This window comes from Myotis myotis, unplaced genomic scaffold (genome assembly GCF_014108235.1).
Source record: "Myotis myotis isolate mMyoMyo1 unplaced genomic scaffold, mMyoMyo1.p scaffold_m19_p_4, whole genome shotgun sequence".
Taxonomy (NCBI): domain Eukaryota; kingdom Metazoa; phylum Chordata; class Mammalia; order Chiroptera; family Vespertilionidae; genus Myotis; species Myotis myotis.
The window spans coordinates 93784298-93800707 of record NW_023416346.1 but is presented as its reverse complement, the minus strand read 5'-3'; the positions used below and the strand labels follow the sequence as shown (position 1 = coordinate 93800707).

The 16410-nt window shown below is 40.2% G+C and overlaps 1 protein-coding gene across 7 annotated transcripts in view; it reads right to left on the bottom strand.

The window, feature by feature from the left end:
• Nucleotides 1–16410, bottom strand: part of ARHGEF9 (Cdc42 guanine nucleotide exchange factor 9) — a 331502-nt gene that overhangs the window by 81194 nt on the left and 233898 nt on the right. For all 7 annotated transcript variants that reach the window (XM_036305563.1, XM_036305556.1, XM_036305557.1 and 4 more), the window contains one exon: nucleotides 2927–3159. In XM_036305563.1, the coding sequence (XP_036161456.1) occupies nucleotides 2927–3159 (233 nt within the window). The remainder of the gene's footprint in view (nucleotides 1–2926; nucleotides 3160–16410) is intronic.

Sequence of the window (16410 nt, the reverse complement as noted above, 5' to 3'; positions counted from 1 at the left end):
CCCACCTATCTTAACACCTATCACACTAAGCTTTTAAGCTGGCAGCAACTTCTAATTGCCTTCCAATCCAAGCTACTCTGACATGCATCACAGGAGCTGCCATCTTGATGCAGCTTGCTGAACCTGCTGAAAGGGGTAGTCTGTGACCTGGGTATAGTGCTGGGCACAATAGGGCATGCTGAAGGAAAATAGGGATTGATGTAGCCTGTCACTCTCTGAGACATTCTCTCAGTACTCTTGATCCCAGGGGATAGAAGGACAGAAGACCAGGGACCCAAAGGTAAAGGTGGTCTTGAGGCAGGGGTTCCAGTTACAAGGTGAAGTAACACAGGAATGGCAAATCCCAGGCAGATGACCTATCTTATTGGTTCCCATTAAACTCGAAAGGCCCTGAGGTTGCTTTGGCCTTAAGAAACTAACATAGCTTTTTACTGTGCTTTGAACATGGTCTTTCTGAGCTCTTAAAAGCAATTATGTAACATATAATTTACCTAGTTGAAATCATCCATCCCCAAGTATGGTTTTTAGAGCCTCCTGCTAGGTTCCATGGAACAGATACTCAGGATTAGGTAGGAAATGAACTGTGATATAAAAACATCTGAGAACCACTGTTTGAATATACCGGTTTTAAAACTATTGGTCTGGAGGCTGCTCCACTGAGATTTAGGTACAATAGTGGCTGCTTCTGGTCATTTAACACCATGAAGTATAACTGTGAATGGCATTTAGGCTCATGATATCACGAGTTAACAGAACCGGAAGACACCTTGCAGATAGGCTAAAATAATGGCTGACAAACCTTCTTGGGCATGGAATCATTTGGAGAGCTCTTTAAAAAGGTTTAAAAAGTTAGGTTCCCAGTCCTGGATAGGTGGCTCAGCTGGATGGAGTACCATCCTGTACACCAAAAGGTTGTGGGTTTGATTCCAGGTCTGGGCACATACCTAGGTTTCAGGTTCAATTCCAGGTTGGGGCGTGTATGGGAGGCAACTGATTGAGGTTTCTCTCTCACATTAATGTTTCTCTCTCAAGTCAATAAACATATCCTCGAGTGAGGTTTTTAAAAAACAAAACAAAAAACAACTTACAGTTAAAAAAAATAAAAAAGCTAAGTTCTCAGACCACTGTCCAAAATTTGTGTCCCTGTTTTTCCAAGGACTTGTTCTTTGTAATTTCACTGTCTGGGCCTCAGTCTCTCCAGCTATAGAAGGAGGAAATCTGACTAGAATACATTCCTTTAAGGGTCTTTCCATTATAAGTGCCATAAATATTTTCCATTTTTATTTTCAAAATATCTTAATTTTAGTGGGGGTTCTTCAGTGTCCTATGTTAGCTCTCACAAGAAACTGTGTCCTTAGAAAACTTGGCACTCAGTTCTGACAATGAGTTGTATTAAATCTTTTAAAATGAGATTTAGTCACCTCCAAATTTCATATCTAATGAATATTCCCATCATTCCCAAGCTAGCAAACAGACTGAAGGAGGAGAAAGAAGAATCCTCCTTTGCAAGGTCCTTCTCTCTACCTGCCTCCCTCATAGCCAACAGAGCATGGAAGGCAGAATTACTACTGGTGGTGTTACTCACACAAAGGGAGATTCCAGTGTCACTGTATTTGGATTCATATCTGAAATCTGTTCAGGGCTCCAAAACTACTGAAGCACATGACCCATGATTTGCTTAGAAAAACATCAACTTAAAAATAAACGCATGGATTGACCTAGAAGTTTGACATAAACAAAACCAACTGGCCAACACCCATGGCCTTATGCAACTAGGTCTACAAGTCAGATCCAAGGAACCTAGGCAATGGAGCCAAATAAAAGTAGAAAGCAGGCCTAATACAAATCAGATAAGAAGCTAAAACAATTGGGCAAAGGCCTTCTTTCTACTTGGAGTGTTCAATCAGAAAGAAAGCAGAGCTGGGCCAACTGGTCTAAGGTCAGGGACTTAATATCAATTAAAGGCGGTCTAGAAACAGGCTGAGGACTCTAGTTCATGAAGTAAAACACTTGAAAGAGTGGGAGAGTGGGGGATGGTTCACTTTAGATCATCCCCATTGTTGGAGATGACTCCCAGCATATACCTTACTGGTAGGGGGTTAGGGATGCCATTTCCATTCTGAGAGATAAACTCCTTGGTCCATTTTGAGTTGGTTTTCTTGAAAATATTAAAAAAACTTTGAAAAAAACTTCAGAGGAAGTTTCAAGTCTATTTTCCCCCAGTATGTTCAGGGTCTAATGGGAAAGTACAGTTGGAATGAGGCAGAGCAGGATAGAAAAGATAAAGAAAACCAAGGAGTTAGCCTTGCAGAATAAATGTAAGGTCGGTATAGTTGGGCAGGCTGTTACCGAAATATTTAAATCTATTAAGAAGAATAGAAAATAACAGTTGAACAATTATTCCATCTGTGTTGAATTACTTGGCTAAACTCAGGACTAAGGACCAGACTGTAGGCTCCCTGAAGGCAGGGTTTAAGTTGTACAATAATGATGATGCATAATGATTTTTTTTGTGCATACTGACTTATAACTTTTTAAAAACAGAACATGATCATATTTAATACACAAGTTTGATACAACCAAAAAGTAAAACACCAGAATAAAATAGTAACAAAAAACATGGTATTTCATTTGCAACACATGAGAAATGGTTAACATCTTTAGTCATAAACAAGCTCTTAAAAACCAGTAACAGAGACACTATAATGCAAGGAAACTTGATTTACAACTTTATAAGCAACTCTCATAAGCCTTCCCTTACTTTATACACATAACAGCCTTGTGAGGTAAGCAAGAATATGTCATCATCCCATTGTGCAAAGAAGCTAACAGAAGCTCAGACAAGGAAAAAGAACATACATACTCAGTAAGAACCAACATGTAGAGGAGGCTCTCTCCTTCACTCTTGCCTCCATTAATCCCTTACCTATGGTCCTGGGCAGTATACTTGAGGAGCTCAGCCAACTGTAAGGGATACTTGCAGATTTTCTGGACTGGAGTGAGAAGGAAACCATCAATAGCTATGTCAATCATCTGCTGCAAGAGGCGACAGGCCTCAAAGAAGTGCTGATAGCGGCTGTCCTTCATCAGTTTGGAGAGCTCCATGCAGGCGTCCAGATGGTTGTTACAGTACTCAGAGTATATCCAGAATCCATCTTGCTGTGAGCAGAAGAAAAAATGAAGAGAAAGTAAAAGACTGCTGAGGATTCCAAAAGAAGTTTTGTAGAAATGGAAAAACAGACCCTGTTGTTATGTAGGAATATTAACATGATAATATCAATCTTCCAAAGTTAATTCATAATTTAATAATAAAAAATGAATTATTTAGAAACAAGAAAAACTTACTGTAAAACTTCATATAGAAAAAGAAATAAGTAGCAATAGTAAAGAAATTCTATAAAAGAAGGGTAATGAGGAGAGACTGGCCCTCACAATAGGAAAATACACAACAGCAATAAAACTTTAGAAATTTCTGGCAATGGCAGACTAAATTTTTTAACTAAATCTTAGCCAGAAAAGCTAGAAAAATATAACAATTTATGTTCAAAGAAATCACATCATCCAGAGGCTCAAACTGTCTCCACAGAATATTCTTTAGGAAATACGCCTTGGAGTATTTAGGGGTAAAGAGGTCATGATGTATGCAAATTAAACAGATGGCTAAGAAAAAACATATGAGTGGAAGTATGTACATGTACATATACATATAGAGAGGTGGGAAGAGGAAAGAGAAAAGAGAATGAAGGAGAGCATATTCAAATTATAATGTAAAAACAGTGAAATGTTATGTTAACAATAGGTGAATCTGGGCAAATGGTATATGAATGTTCTTTGTACTTTTCTTACTTTACAACTTTCCTGTGAGTTTGAAATTATTTCTAAGTTTAAAATAAACCTCTACAAATTTTCTTATACATTGTTTAAAACTCATACAATGATTATCTGATACATAAACAAAACCTAAGAGAAATAATAGGCAATGCAAATTGATAGATACAAAAAAATCAAAATTGAGTTATTATACAGACTTAAAAAAGTATTATTTAAAATAAATACTAAATAGGCAAGCCCCACAGATGAAAAGAAACTAGAAAAATATATAAATAAAGAGGGAGATAGTGTGAGTGAGTAAAGGGGTGAGAAGGGCATGTGTAGACATGTGTGGTATGTGTGTGAATAAATGAGGGTCAGATAGATATCTCAGGAGTCCCAGGAACTGGAAGATCAGGCTCTCCTAGATGGGGAGCCCCTGCTGCCACCATGGGCACCCCAGACTGGTTCGGCTTTGGTGGGGAACCCATGCCATCTTGTAGAGGGGAGTAACGGAAGCCAGGAGTGCTGCCACACCAAAACCCAGACCAACCTCGCATAGCACCCCAGGACCTGTGCAGGGAGCCGCATGCCAGCCATAACACACGTGGAACCACCACCATGCTCCAGTAGTGAGCAGCGTGATACCACAATGTAGGTCCCAATGTCTGCAGTGAGTGCTCGCCAGACAGACCTCCTGAGCTGTGCCTCCTTGCCAAAGCCCAAACCCAGTGTCCCAGAATACCATGCTTCAGGTCCCATGCTGTGAGTGCAAACCATGGGTACCCCACTCCTTGCTCCATCCCTGGTCCTAGTACAGAGCCACAGCCCAGTGCATGCTACACCCCCACCAAGACAGAGCCCTCGCCCAGTGATCACCCCACCCCCCACATAGACAGAACCTTTGTCAAGAGTGCACTCTGCCAGCAGCACAAACAGAGCCTTTGGCTGGTGTGCACCCCACCCCTGGCACAGATAGAGCCGCAGCCTAGTGTTTGCTATGCCCCCAGCAGAAACAGAGGCTCTGACCAGTGTTGCCCCACCCCTGCACAGACAGAGAGTCAGCCTGGTGTGTATCCAGCCCCAAGCAATGATGGAGCCTTGGGCCAGTGTGTGCTACACACCCAGCAGATACAGAGCCGTTGATAGGTGGGTGCTCGGCCAACAGCACAGACAGAGCCTTTGGCTTCTGAGTGCCCCGCCCCCGGAATCGACAGAGCCTTTGAACTGTGCATGCTCTGAACCCAGCACAGACAGAGCTGTCACCCGGCACACACCCTACCCCCACCTCAGGTCAGAGCTGATGGTGGGTCCTGGTGTGCCCAGCAACAGGTCACAGTACCATGCTGCAAGTGCACTGCCAGAGGGACCTAGGCACCATCCTGCTTTAGGAGCTGGGGCTGCACAGAAAATTGCATGCCAGAGGGTTCTTGGCCCTCACAGAGAGTCACAAACCAGAGCAATTATACACCCACATGAGCCAACCCCAAGAAAGAGACAACTGAGGGCTCAGAACCATGGGAGAAGGGAGTACAACTCAGAGGAGAGACAATAACAGTGTGAAGCTCAAGGAAGACCCAACTCCTGGGCTAGGGGTCCAGGACCATTTGACTGCTAGGGGCTTTAATGCCTGGGACCCCCTGCAGGGAGCCCAGAGCAAGAAAGAGACAGCAAAAATAGGGAGACAAAGAGACAAGCCCCAAGGAAAGAAAAGGAAGAATCGCCAGGAAAGGATCTAAATGAAATGGAGGCATGCAAAATGTCAGAAAAAGAATTCAGAGTAAGGGTCATACAGTTCCTAAACAGGATAGATGACAAAATCAACAACTTACGTAAGAATCAAAAGGAAATAAAAAATGATACAGTTATAACAAAAAACACAATGGAAGGCTTCAACAGTAGATTAGAAGAAAGGGAGGACTGCATCAGCGAGCTAGAAGACAGGGCAGGAAAACTCACCCAATTTGAACAGCAATTGGAGATATTGAAGGCCACTTCATAATACTAAAGGGAGCAATTCAACAAGAGTATATAACTCTGGTAAACATATATGCAACCAATGCAGAAGCACCCAAATACATTAAAAAAAGTTCTGGAACATATCAAGGGAGAGATTGACAGCAATACAATCATAGTAGGGGACTTTAATACCCTATTGACATCACTGGATAAATCCTCTGGACAAAAAATCAACCAAGAAACAGCAATCCTAAATGACTCACTAGATCAGATGGACTTAATTGACATCTTTTGAACATTTCACCTCAAAGCTACAAAATATATATTCTTCTCAAGTGTACATGGGACATTCCCAAAGATATACCACATATTGGGATATAGGCTAAGTCTCTACAAATTCAAGAAGACTGAAATCATATCAAACATCTTCTGAGATCACAATGGCATAACACTAGAAATTGAAAGGGTTAAAGAGAGTAAAACAGGACAGAGAAAACTTATTGTGCTTAGCAGATATCTTGCAGAAAGCTTGCAATCTTCACCACGCCACAGTGCAGATAGCTACTGGAAATCTAGTGCCGGGAAGAGCTAAGGACGGACCAAACCCTTACATCAGCAAAAAGGCTTGCAGGCAGCAAAAGTTAATAAAAACCTTTCCCTCCCTACACTCTCTTCTGATTCCTCTGTTGGACTCAGCCCACCTGCACCCAGGTGCCTGAAATAAAAGCTTCTTTTGATACCTTATGGCCTCATGTCATAGGTGCATGAACCCGCCAACTCTGCAGCTTTTAGAAATCAACTACAGTAAAAACAATAAAATAATTCAAACACTTGGAGGTTAAATGGCACATTATTTTTTTTTAATTTTTTTAAAAATATATTTTATTGATTTTTCACAGAGAGGAAGGGAGAGAATTAGAAACATCGATGAGAGAGAAACATCGATCAGCTGCCTCCTGCACATCTCCCACTGGGGATGGGCCCGCAACCCAGGTACACGCCCTTGACCGGAATCGAACCTGGGACCTTTCAGTCTGCAGGCCGACGCTCTATCCACCGAGCCAAACCAGTTTCAGCAATAGCACATTATTAAACAATAATTGGGTTACCAGAAATGAAAGAGGAAATAAAAAGAAATGACAATGAAAACATAACAATCCAAAATCTATGGGACACAGGGAAAGCAGTTCTGAGAGGGAAGTTCATAGCTTTACAGGCCTACCTCAAAAAACCAAGAAAAACTGGTAATAAAGTAGCTAACCCTACAACTTAAAGAATTAGAAAGAGAGCAACAAGAAAAGCCCAGAGTGAGCAGAAGGATGGAAATAATAATCATCAGAGGGGAAATAAATGACATAGAGACCAAAAACACAATACAAAAAATCAATAAAACCAAGAGCTGATTCTTTGAAAGGATAAACAAGATTAATGAACCTATAGCCAGGATCACCAAAAAACAAAAGAGAAAGGACCAAAATGAACAAAATCAGAAATGAAAGAGGTGAAGTAACAACTTACCCCACAGAAATACAAAGGATTATAAAAAAATACTATGAACAACTCTATTCCAACTGGACAACGTAAAAGAAATGGACGTATTCCTAGAAAGACACAATCTTCCAAAACTCAATTAGGAAGAAGCCAATAACTATGGAGGAAGTTGAAGCAGTCATCAAAAAACTTCCAGCAAACAAAAGCCCTGGGCCTGATGGATTCACAGGGGAATTTTACCAAACATTTAAAGAAGACCTAAAACCTAACCAAAAAATTCAAGAGGAAGGAACACTTCCAAGCTCTTTGTATAAAGCCAGAATTACCCTAATCCCAAAACCAGATAAAGAAACTACAAAGAAAGAGAATTACAGGCCAATATCCCTGATGAACACAGATGCCAAAATCCTCAACAAAATTCTACAAAATTGGATTCAGCATTACATTAGAAAGATCGTACATCTTGACCAAGTGGGATTTATTCTAGGGATGCAAGGCTGGTATAATATCTGCAAATCAATAAACATGATATATCACATAAGTGAACTGAGAGACAAAAATCACAAAATCTTATATATTGATACTGAAAAAACATTCAACAAAATCCAACACTATTTCTTGATAAAAACTCTCAGCAAGGTGGGAATAGAGGGAACATACCTCAACTTAATAAAAGCCTTATAATACAAACCTATAGCCAACATCACACTCAATGGGCAAAAACTAAAACCATTTCCCCTAAGAACAGAAACAAGACAGGGATGCCTACTTTCACTACTCCTGTTTGACATAGTACTGGAAGTGCTAGCCATAGCAATGAGACAAGAAGAAGAAATAAAAGGCATCCAAATTAGAAAAGAAGTAAAACTGTCATTATTCATGGATGACATAACATTGTACATAGAAAACCCTAAAGACTCCATCAAAAAACTACTAGATTTAATAAATGAATTTGGCAATGTAGCAGGACACAAAATTAACACCCAGAAATCTATGGCTTTTTTATACATCAATAATGAACTCAGAGAAAGAGAAACTAAAAAAAAAAAAAAAACAAAAAAAAAAAAACACAAAAATCCCATTCACTAATGCAACAAAAAAATTAAGATTTCCTAGGAATAAACTTAACTAAGGGGGTAAACACCTGTACTCAGAAAACTGCAGGACATTGAAAAAACATAGAGGAAGACATAAACAAATGGAAGAATATACTGTGTTCTTGGATTGGTAGAATCGACGTCATTCAAATGTCCATATTACCTAAAGCAATCTATAGATTCAATGCAATCCCCATTAAAATACTAGTCCCAATGGCGTATTTCACAGACCTAGAACAAACTCTCCAAAAAATCATATCGAATAAGAAAACACTCCGAATAGCCGTAGCAATCTTGAGAAAGAAGAACAAATTTGGAGGGATCACAATACCAGATATTAAGCTCTATTACAAAGCCACAACAATCAAAACAGCCTGGTACTGGCACAAGAACAGACATATACCGTAGATCAATGGAACAGAACAGAGAACCCAGAAATCGACCCACTCCATTATGCCCAATTAATATGACAAAGGAGGCAAGAGCATACAATGGAGTTAAGACAGAGTCTTCAAGAAATGGTGTTGGGAAAATTGGATAGATACATGCAAAAAAAAATGAAACTAGACCATCAACTTACACCACACACACACACACACACACACACACACACACACACAAAGAATAAAACAACAACAACAACAACAAAACAAACAACAAAAAACCTCAAACAGGATAAAGGATTTAAACATAGGATGGGAAACCATAAAAATCTTAGAAGAATCCATAGGATGCAAAATACCAGACATTTGTCATAGCAATATATTTACCAATACAACTCCTAGGACAATGGAAACAAAGGAGAAAATAAACAAATGGAACTACATCAAAATAAAAAGCAAAAGATACCAGTAACAAAACAACAAGGAAGTCCACTGCATGGGAGAACATATTTGCCAATGTTATCTCTGATAAGGGTTTACTCTCCAAAACTTATAGGGAACTCATACAACTTAACAAAAGGAAGACAAACAATCCAATCAAAACATGGGCAAAGGACCTAAGTACACTTTTTGAAAGTGGACATACAGAAGGCCAAGAGACAGATGAAAACATTTCAAAGTCACTAATCATCCAAGAGATGCAAATCAAAACGACAATGAGGTACCATCTCACATCTGTCAGAATGGCTATCATCAACAAATCAACAAATGACAAATGCTGGTGAGGATGTGGACAAAAAGGAACCCTCGTGCATTGCTGGTGGGAATGCAGACTGTGTAGGCACTGTGGAATACAGTATGGAGTTTCCTCAAAAAATTAAAAATGGAACTCACATTTGACCCAGTAATCCCACTTCTAGGAATATATCCCAAAAAATAAGAAACACCAACCAGAAAGGATATATGCACCCCTATATCCATAGCAGCACAATTTATAATAGCTAAGATTTGGAAACAGCCTAAGTGCCCATCAGCACATGAGTGCATTAAAAAACGGTGTTACATCTACACAATGGAACACTACGCTGCTGTAAAAAAAAAAAAAAAAAAGGAATTATTACCATTTGCAACAACATGGATGGACCTGGAGAGCATTATGCTAAGCGAAATAAGCCAGATGGAGAAAGATATATATCACATAATCTCACTCATTTGTCAAATATAATGAACAACATAAACCGATGAACAAAAATAGATCCAGAGACAGAGAAGGATGGAACAGATTGTCATACCTGAGAGGGAAGGTGGGGGGTGGGGGAAAGAGATCAACCAAAGGACTTGTATGCATGCTTAAACAATGGACCTAGACAATAGGGGAGTTAGGGTATATGCTGGGCGGTGGGAGCAGCTGGGGTGAGGTCAAAGGGGGGAGAAAGGAGATGTATGTAATACATAAACAACAAAGCATTCTTTAAAAAAGAATAGAACTTAATAATAAAAAGATAAGCATAAGAAAAAATATTTTTTTAAAAATAGGCAAAATTACTACACTAAAATGATGATACACCATGAGGGTTTTATCTCAAGTCATTTCACACTATTAACAAATTAAAGGATAAAAATTATATGATTATTTAAATAAATAATAAGCATTTGAGAAAACACATTTATGGTATAAAGTCACCAGCAAACTAGGAATAGAAATAAACTTCCCCAATGTGATAAAAAATATATATATATGATTTATAGATTTAATGCAATATTACGCAAAATGCTGGCAAGGTTTTTGGTTTGTTTGTTTTTGCTTTTTGATACAACTTGGCAAATTGATTCTTCTTTTTGAAAAAAAAATCAGTTTTATAGAGAAATAATTGGCATATGTTACTGTATATGTTTAAGGTAAACAGCATGCAGGCTTGACTTACTTATATTGTGAAATGATTATAACAGTTTAGTTCACATCCATCATCTCATATAAATACAATAAAAAGAAGAGAAAAATTTTCATTGTGATGAGATAAAAATACATATAGACATAGAAATTATCTAAAATAGCTTAACTGTTTTGAAAAAGAATGAATTTGGAGGGCATATGCTTCCTACTTTCAAGACTTGTGTTGAAGCTACATTAGTCAAGACAGTATGAGAAAAAAAATTCCTAATAAAATCTATAGTGATGGGTGTTAACTAGACTTATTGTGATAATTTTACAATAAATACAAATATTGATTTATTGTATTGTACACCTGAAACTAATACAATGCTATATGTCAATTACATCTCAATAAAATAACCACCATCACTACCACCCACCATCACCACCACAATAAAAAGAGAGTGTGGTATTAGTATATGAATAATCACATAGATTACTGGAAAAGATGAGTATCTCTAAAAATAGACCCATACATACAAATCTGATCACTTGATTTTTGAAAAAGGTGCCCAGATAATTAAATGGTGGAATTAATAGTTTTTCAACAAATGGTGCTGGAACAACTGGATACTCTATGTCCTATGTAAACCAATGAGCTTTGAACATTATTTAACCCCATTTATAAAAATTATCTCAAAAAAGGATCATAGACCTAAATATCTACACTAATAAAATACAAAGATGCTAATTGACCTTATCTTTGCTATGGCCCAAGCCATGCCCACCAACCAATCAGAGTGACTATATGCAAATTAACCCAACCAAGATGGCGGCCGGCAGCCATGGAGCTGGAGCAAGCAGGAGGCTTGGTTTCCTGGGCGATGGAGGAAGCCAAGCTTCCCGCCTGCCCTGAGCCGACTGCGGCCTCCGCTCATGGCAACAAAGTTTCAATTATAGAAGACAAATAAATCCCAGATACCTGCTTCCAGCCAGCCTCCACTGGGAGCTTGGGTGCCTGGGGGCCATGGCCAGCCTGCAAACAGCCATCAGCCCCTCACCCAGGATGGCCACAACCTCGTGGGGTGAGGGTCCCTGCTGGGGGGCTTGGCCAGCCTGCAAACAGTCATCAGCCACTCACCCAGGCTGGCCACACCCTCATGGGGTGAGTGTCCCCACTGGGGGGTTTGGCCAGCCTGCAAACTGCCATCAGCTACTCACCCAGACTGGCCAGACACCCCAGCAGGACTCCCCCCACCCTGAAGGGGGTGTGGCCAGCCTGAAAACAGCCCTCAGCCCCTCACCCAGGCTGGCCAGGCACTCCTATATAATAAAATGATAATATGCAAATTGACCCTAAAGCAGAACGACTGGGAATGACTGGTCACTATGACACACACTGACCACCAGGGGGCAGACGCTCAATGCAGGAGCTTCCCCCTGGTGGTCAGTGTGCTCCCATAGGGGGAGCTCTGATCAGCCACAAGCCAGGCTGATGGCTGCCAGCACAGTGGTGGTGGTGGGAGCCTTTCCCGCCTCCTCAGCAGCGCTAAGGATGTCCGACTGCAGCTTAGGCCTGCTCCCTTCTGGCAAGTGGGCATCCCCTGAGGGCTTCCGGGCTGCCAGAGGGATGTCTGACTACTAGCTTAGGCCCAATTTCCCAGGGAGTGGGCCAAAGCCAGCAGGTGGTCATCCCCCAAGGGGTCCCACACTGTGAGAGGGCACAGGCTGGGCTGAGGGACCCCCCTGAGTGCACAAATTTTTGTGCACTGGGCCTCTAGTCTATATATATATAAAAGCCTAAGTGACCAAAGGACCAAATGAGCTGCCCCCCTGGTGGTCAGTGCGCTCCCACAGCAGGAGTGCCACTCAGCTGACTGCCCTGCCTAGGTGGCCCCCCAACCTGGCTGCAGCCACTCACTCCCTCAGTAGTCCACAGGTCCAATCTCTGGAGAACAGGCCAGGCACTGATGGACCGGCACCACCAGCACAATCCTGACAGCGCCACTGGCCTCTTGGAAGTCGGCCTCAGGCACCTCGGCCACTTCCCCTCCCTAGAGGCTCTGCAAGGAAAAAACAATATAAAAATGGCCACCAGGTGGCTCCCAACAACCTTTGTGAACATCAGCGAGATGGATCTGGATCCCCCGCCTGCAAGGGCATCCCACCACCTGCCCAGAGGGCCGATTGCATCCCGGTCCCCCCTCAACACCCTCTGGACCGACGGCAGGTACAGTGGGGCCAGGATGAGTGGAGCAGCAGGCATGAGTGGCAGGCAGCATTGGACTGCGGGTTTTGGCCTGATCCCCACAGGCTACCCTGAGGGACCCCACCTGTGCATGAATTCATGAACCAGGCCTCTAGTAAGAAATAAAGCTACACAACTTTGATAAGAAAATAGGGTAAAACTTTATGACTTTGGATTAGGCAAAGATTTTGTAAATAAGACCTAAAATCATGAATCATAAAAGAAAAATAATTGTAAATTGGATTTCAACAAAATTAAAATTTTATGCTTTACAAAGACACTGTTAAGTAACTAAAAGACTAAGCTACAGACTGGAAGAAATATGTGCAAATCACATATCTGACGAAGGACTTATAAACAGAATAAATAAAAAACTGAAACTAAACAGTAAAAAAAACACACCCAAAAATCTTCTTAAATATAGGCAAAAGACATGAACAAACACTTCACCAAAGATTTTATACACATAGAAAATAAGTGCATAAAATGCTCAACATCATTACCCATTAGGGAAATGTAAATAAAAACCATAATGAAGTACCACTAAACATCTAACAGAATGGCTGCAATAAAAAAAAATACTGGGAATACCACATGCTGGCAATCATGTGGAACAACTGGAACTCTTATATAGGGTATCCCCCAAAATGTACATGTACAGTTTGAATAATTATAAAGGCAGTGTTTATTAATTATACATTTCATTTTTAAATTTGGGCTGTTAAACTGAGTATACATTTTTGGGGACACCCTTTATATTTGAATTCAGAATGCAAAATGGTATAGCAACTTTGGAAAATAGTTTTTCAATTTTTTATAAAGTTAAACAAACACTTACCATACAACCTAGGAATCCTACAGATATGAACAATCCAGTAAATAACTCAGATGTCCTGGAATAAACTGATGAATGGGTAGTATATCTAGACCAGAGGTCGGCAAACTGGCCCCTTGAGTGTGGCTCTTCCACAAAATATCACGTGCAGGCGTGCACGTACAGTGCGATTGAAACTTCGTGGCCCATGCGATGGGGCCAAAGAGCAGCATGTGGCTCATAAGCCGCGGTTTGCCGACCACTGATCTAGACAATGGAATATTATTAAGCAACAAAAAGAACCAACTACTGATACATTCAACAGCATGGGTGAATATCAAAGGCATTATGTTCAGTGAAAAAAGCTAAATACAATTACTACTATATGATTCATTTATATGACATTGTAGAAAAAGTAAAATTAGGGTAACAGAAAGCAGATTAGTTCTTGCCAATGGCCATGGGTGGGAGCAGAGATTGACTACAAAGAGAAAACTAGAGAACTTGATGAAGTGATATAAATGTTCTATACCTTAATTATGATGATAGGCACACAACTATATACATCTGCTAAAAAAATGGTGAAACTTATTGTGTGTAATTATACTGAAAAAAAGCTGATAAAAATAAAATCTTAGAACTGAATAATAAAGGTTAAACAATCCAAGTTTTTTCAAGACAAACTACTCAAAAAAAAAAAAAAAAAAGATTGCAGCACTATTTACAATAGCCAAGATCTGGAAATAGCTCAAGTGTTCATTAGTAGATCATGGATAAAAAAGCTGTGGTACACAATGGAATACTACTGTGCTGTAAAAGGGAATCCAATTTTACACTTTGCAATAGAATGGATGGACCTGTAGAATATCATGCTAACTGAAATAAACCAGTCAGAGAAAGTCAAGTACCATATGATTTCACTCATATGTGGAATTTAATGAACAAACTGACTACCAAGCAAAATAGAGACAGACTCATAGATAGAGAGCAGGCAGACAGCTGGGGGTGGAGGGTGAGTTGTGGAGGTGGAGCAATTGAGCAAAATGGGTGGGGGGGGGAGAACTCATGGACTTGGACAACAGTGTGGTGATTGCAGGGGTGGAAGGGGATGGGTGGAGGTGGTAGAGAGTATAGAGGAAATAAAAGGTGATGCAGAAAATTAAATTTTTAAAAAATGTAATACAGTAGGGTTTATCCCAGCAATGCAACTATAGTGGGGCCTTGACTTGCGAGTGTCCCAACTAACGAGTTTTTCGAGATACGAGCCGTCTCTCGGCCAATTTTTTGCTTTGAGTTGCGAGCTAAAATTCGGGTTATAAGCCAGCTTCAGATACCCCACCACTAGTTGGCGCAGCGAACTTCACAGTGAACGCCACAACATCAGCCCAGCATCACGTGTCTCACTCGTTCACTTTATGATTTGATATATGAGTAATTTGAGTTACGAGCTCCGTTACAGAACGAATTAAACTCGTAAGTCAAGGCCCCACTGTACCATTTAATATGAAAATTACTCAATACAAATTCACATATTAACAGACTAAAGGGTAAGAGCATATGACCATTTCAATGGATTGGTGGTTCTTTTTGACTTCCAGATATTTGACAATGTCTGGAGACATTTTTGGTTGTCACAAGTGGGGTAGTGGGAGTTGCTACTAGCATTCACTGGGTAGGGACCAGAAATGCTGTTAAACACCCTACAATGCATAAGGCAGGCTTCAATTGAATATCAACATTCGATATTCTACTTAAACTCTCAACATTATGTTTATAATATCTATAAGCATTGCTATAAAGTTCATACATCTACTCTGTTGAGTCTTGCTACATAATATCCCACAGTAAGCATCTGCTGTTTCTTATCCATCCCTTGGTGATAAATACCTAAATTGCTTCTAATTACACTCCACCACACATAACACTGCCATGCAATGAACAGCCTTGTAAATGCTCCCTCATGGATCTCTGTGAGAACTTCTCTGGGATACCTATTCAGAAATGGAAGCACGAGGTCATACATATGCTTAACTTTGATAAATACTTCCCATGTGCTTTCTGGAATGGCTGAAACAGTTTAAATACTGTGCAGAAAAGAGTTAAAAGAGTTAACATATCAGACCTGAGGCTGCTATCCTTAGAAAGACCTTTTTTTTTTAAATGTTGGCCTTCACTGGCATCTTGGAACTTGAATCTCAAGAGGCTTCTCACCGTTCCCTAACAATCATGGCTCACTGTGCCTAAACTGTTTATATAAACAATGTGGTTTATACTAAATGTCCCATTTCCTTCTGGGAGTCTAGAATTTGGGTACATGCTAGGCAAAGGGTGCCTATGTGACCAGACCCCCCATAAAATGCTTACGTACTGATTCCCTAATGAGTTTCCCTGGTAAAGAATGTTTCATATGTATTGTCACAACTTATTGCAAGGGGAATTAAGGGCATCTTATGTGAACTCCACTCAGAGAAGACTCTTGGAAACTTGAGTATGGTTTCATCCAGACATTACTCCTGGTGCCTTTTCCTTTTGCTGATATTGTTTTGTATCCTTTAGCTATAATAAATCACGACCATGAGTATAACTATATGTTGAGTCCTGCAAGTCCCTCTAGCAAACCACTAAATTACATATCCATAAGCAAAGCAGTATTTTTAAGACTTACTTTTAGCTACACACTTTTTTATGTGCCACTTGAAATTTGTATCATGTGCACATGTTATCTCTTTAAAAAA